At 48.2% G+C, this 4,077-nt stretch overlaps 1 protein-coding gene across 1 annotated transcript; it reads right to left on the bottom strand.

The window, feature by feature from the left end:
- Positions 1-2,887: 2,887 nt before the first annotated feature.
- LOC126945534 (ferritin light chain-like) lies at positions 2,888-3,774 on the bottom strand. The gene has a single exon (XM_050775541.1). The coding sequence runs from the start codon at positions 3,721-3,723 to the stop codon at positions 3,301-3,303; it is 423 nt and encodes a 140-aa protein (XP_050631498.1). The 5' UTR covers positions 3,724-3,774; the 3' UTR covers positions 2,888-3,300.
- Between the last annotated feature and the right edge of the window lie 303 nt (positions 3,775-4,077).

Below are 4,077 nucleotides of genomic sequence, written 5' to 3'. Positions count from 1 at the left end.
TCTTCCTTAGTCAGAGTCCTGGGTAACGAGTACGGAGGTAGGGTTAGCTGGTCTCCGTTTCTTTGGGCAGTCTTTAATCCAGTGACCATGTTCCTTGCAATAAGCACACTGATCCTTTTCTAATCCTTGCCTAGAGCCTTGCTTTGTCTGCTTTCTGCTTTGGCCATTCCCTGCCTGGGGGAAAGCTGCTACTAAAACTTTGGTCATTTCTTTGGTTGTCTTGAACTGTTTTTCTTCTGGAGTATCCTTATTATTATAAACTCGCTGGGCCATCTGAAGGAGGTCCTGAATCTGCTTTCCCTCTAAACCTTCTAATTTCTGGAGTTTTCTTCTAATATCTGATGCTGCCTGGTTTACAAAGGACATTACTACCGCAGCCTGATTTTCCGGTGCTTCCGGGTCCATAGGGGTATACTGTCTGAAAGCTTCCATTAATCTCTCTAAATACACAGTGGGGCTTTCTGTCTTACCTTGTAACACAGAATATACTTTAGCCAAATTGGTGGGCTTGCGAGCTGCAGCCCGGAGACCCGCCATTAGAGTCTGGTGATAAATGAGCAGTCGTCCCCTACCTTCTGCCGTGTTGTAGTCCTATCTGGGCCGGGTCAAAGGAAAAGCCGTGTTAATGAGGTCAGGATTTGCAGTTGGCTGGCCGTCATCTCCTGGAACCAGCTTTCTGGCCTCAACTTGGATTCTTTCCCGCTCCTCCATTGTGAACAGGATTCGGAGGAGCTGTTGACAGTCATCCCAGGTTGGCTGGTGAGTAAACATGACACTGTCTAACAACGAGGTTAGATCTTTGGGATTATCGGAGAACCGAGCATTTTGGGACTTCCAATTGTATAAATCACTAGTGGAAAAAGGCCAATACATGAGACGGGAGAGCCCGGTATCATCGAGCGATCCTATTTCTCTGAGAGGCAGGGCTACGGTGGAGTCAGGGAGTCAGGAAGCTTGGTCCCGCAGTACGCGGCCTCGCGTTCGGCCGGCCGGCCCCCCCGGGTTACTTTCGCTCTCGGCTGCTTCCGCTTCTCGGTTTCCTTCTATGGAAGCACCACCCTGGGGGACTGGGTCCTGCGGGATAAGGTGCGGATATGGTGGGGGAAGTGTGGGTTCTAACGTTAGGGGGTCCTGGCTGTCTGGCAGCACAGGGGCCGAGGGAGCAGAGGGAGTCCTTTGTCTTGTAGGTCGCATTACTAGGACCTTGCAAGGCTCAAGGATGAATGGAGTTATCTAGGGCGGTGGGTCTTCCACAAGATTTTGCCACACTAGAATATAAGGAATTTGATCAGGATGTCCTGACAGCCCTGGCAGGAAAATCTTAGTTTTTACCTTAGTAATAATAGAGAGACAGAAAGTTCCTTCGGAGGGCCACCCTACGCCGAAAGAGGGCCACTCCGAATGGCAGAAAGTAACTAGCTTTCCTTTCTTTAATTCTACGCTTAAGTTACGCCCCTGAGCCTTCACATCCTTAAAATTGGTAACAAGGAGTGAGAGCGGCGTGCTCTGGTTGTTGCCCATCTTTGGACTGCTCCTACAAAGAGAAGGAGGGACGAAAATGAGTGTGAAGCAGAGGGGAGTATCCGACAGGTCCGGTCCTGGAAGGGGAAGAAAAGGTTTTATGTTTCGTTTTGGACTTACAGTTAACACTTAACAATAACGGACAGACAGTGAGAAATGATGAGCCTTTGCGAGCGCGTGTCGGACTTCCGACCTGAGTCAGATGGGGCAACCAAGGATGGAGGCCCCCAGATGGGTACTGGGGGACGTTTCCCACCAGTCCAGAGTGGCTGTCTTTTAGCGCATCCGCCAAGACCATGCCACTTATAAAACAGACTAATACAGATTACAGATTACGGATTTCGTGAAATTTCAGGGAGACAGAGAGAGACAAAGACAGAGACAGTGACAAAGCCGGCTTACCTACAGATTAAGATCCATTGACTTGGGGGTCTGGTGGGCTTGGGGGAAATCCCGGACGAGCCCCCATTTGTTATGCCCAGACCGTTTATTCCCCGAAGAAGACCACCAGAGTCCAGAGTCAAAGCTAAGCAGCAAGGATCTTTATTACAGGTTCGAACCTGGAACTCTCCCTCGCTCGTGAAACGAGAGGGGCAGGAGAGCTCCCCCACTGAGCTCCGAGCAGTGTTATATAGTCTAAGAAAAGTGGGCATAGAGTTATTATACAAATCAGATATATGATTGGCTAGTGTTTGAACAAGGCAATTTGGCTAACTATGATTGGTTCCCGCCATTTCTGATATTTTGGTTCAAACTTTGAGGCGGGAGAGCAGGTTTATGGCAGCAAGAGTTTATCTTACTTAAACACGTCTTGTGACCTTGCCTCAGAACTTACAAAATCTCTGGTATGTGCAAAACAAAATCTCTGGTACATGCAGAAAACCAGGTACTCACAGAACTTACGAAATCTCTGGTATGTGCAAAGATTAGAGAGCAGAACAAGGGTGTAGCGGGTGGGGGGTGGGTACACATCTATCTTTGTGTCCTTTCAAGGTCATATAAGGTCTGTTTAGTTTCTTATAGCTGCTGTAACAAGTTACCACCAATTTAGTTGATTAACACAACACACATTTATTATCTTACAGGTCTGAGGTCAGAAGTTCAAAATGGATCTCACTGGGCTAAAATCAAGGTGTTGGCAAGACTGCATTCCTTTCTGGAAGCTCTAAGGGGGGGTTTGTTTTCTTGCCTCTTCCTCTTCAGAAGAGGTATCTGCATTCATTCTTTGGTTCAGGCCATTTTCAAAGTCAATAATGGCTAGTCTAGTGTTTTTCACATGATATCATTCTGACTCTCCTTCTTGCACTTTTGAGGACCCTTGTAATTACATTGGGCACACAAGGTAATGCAGGATAATTTTCCTTTTTTTTTTTTTTTTTTCATCAAAAACTTTATTTCCATTTGGTCCAAGGCCTGTTAGGGTAGTTAAGAAAGCTGCCTAGTGGCTGGAGGGAGAGGCTTAGGTAGAAGCCCTGTTATTTTGCAAGGGGCCCTTCAGAAGTCGCTGGGCTCAGAAGGCTCTTAGTTGTGCTTGAGAGTGAGCCTTTTGAAGAGAAACTCGCCCAGCCCAGCCTCCGGGCCGGCCAGCCTGTGGAGGTTGGTCAGGTGGTCACCCATCTTCTTGATGAGCTTCACTTCCTCATCTAGGAAGTGACTCTCCAGGAAGTCACAGAGATGGGGGTCCGTGCGGGCAGAACCCAGGGCATGAAGATTCAAAAGGGCCTGGTTTAGCTTTTTCTCCAGAGCCATGGTCGCTTTCATGGCATCCGGGGTTTTACCCTACTCATCTTCAGCTGGCTTCTTGATGTCCTGGAAGAGAACGTGGCTGCCACACTGGTTTTGCATCTTCAGGAGACACTCGTAACCCTCACACTTCTCCTCGGCCAATTTACAGAAGAAGTGGCTCATGCCTTTCAGAGACACATCATCACTGTCGAAATAGAAGCCCAGAGAGAGGTAGGTGTAGGAGGCCTGCAGGTACAAATTGACCAGGCTGTTGACGGCTGCCCCTACGTCGGTGGAATAATTCTGATGAATCTGGGAGCTCATGGTTGATCGGCAAGAAGGAGCTAACCACAAAAATGGTGCTGGCAGGTCCCAGAAGCAGGAGATGGCCAAGAAGATGGTCCCGGAGGTTGCAAGTGCAGAGGAAATAGGAGGGCGGTCGGAGGCTGGAAGAAAGAGTCCCCGGATCTGTTCCATCCAAACACTGTTGAAGCAAGAGACAGACCCGCAGGACCGCCGAACTGCAATTCAGGATAATTTTCCTATCATAAGGTCATCTAATTAGCAACCTTAACTCAACTTGCAGCCTTAATTCCCTGCTGCTATGGAAGGATACATGTTCACGGATTCCAGGGATTCGAGCATGGACATTTTGGGGTTATCACTATTTTGCCTACCCCAGGACCTGAGAACAGTGACCACTTCTGGGACTATACAGGGATGTTCCCAATTCCAGAGGAACTGGAATGCTAGTAATTTATCTGGAGAGGACAGATGTGGCTTCTTTATAATACCCCTTTGACAGTACTTCAGTTTACTGTAACCTGAAGG

The sequence above is a fragment of the Macaca thibetana genome, chromosome X (assembly GCF_024542745.1).
Source record: "Macaca thibetana thibetana isolate TM-01 chromosome X, ASM2454274v1, whole genome shotgun sequence".
Classification (NCBI taxonomy): Eukaryota; Metazoa; Chordata; class Mammalia; order Primates; family Cercopithecidae; genus Macaca; species Macaca thibetana.
The sequence above is the reverse complement of the archived record's forward strand: the minus strand, read 5'-3'. Positions and strand labels throughout refer to the sequence as shown.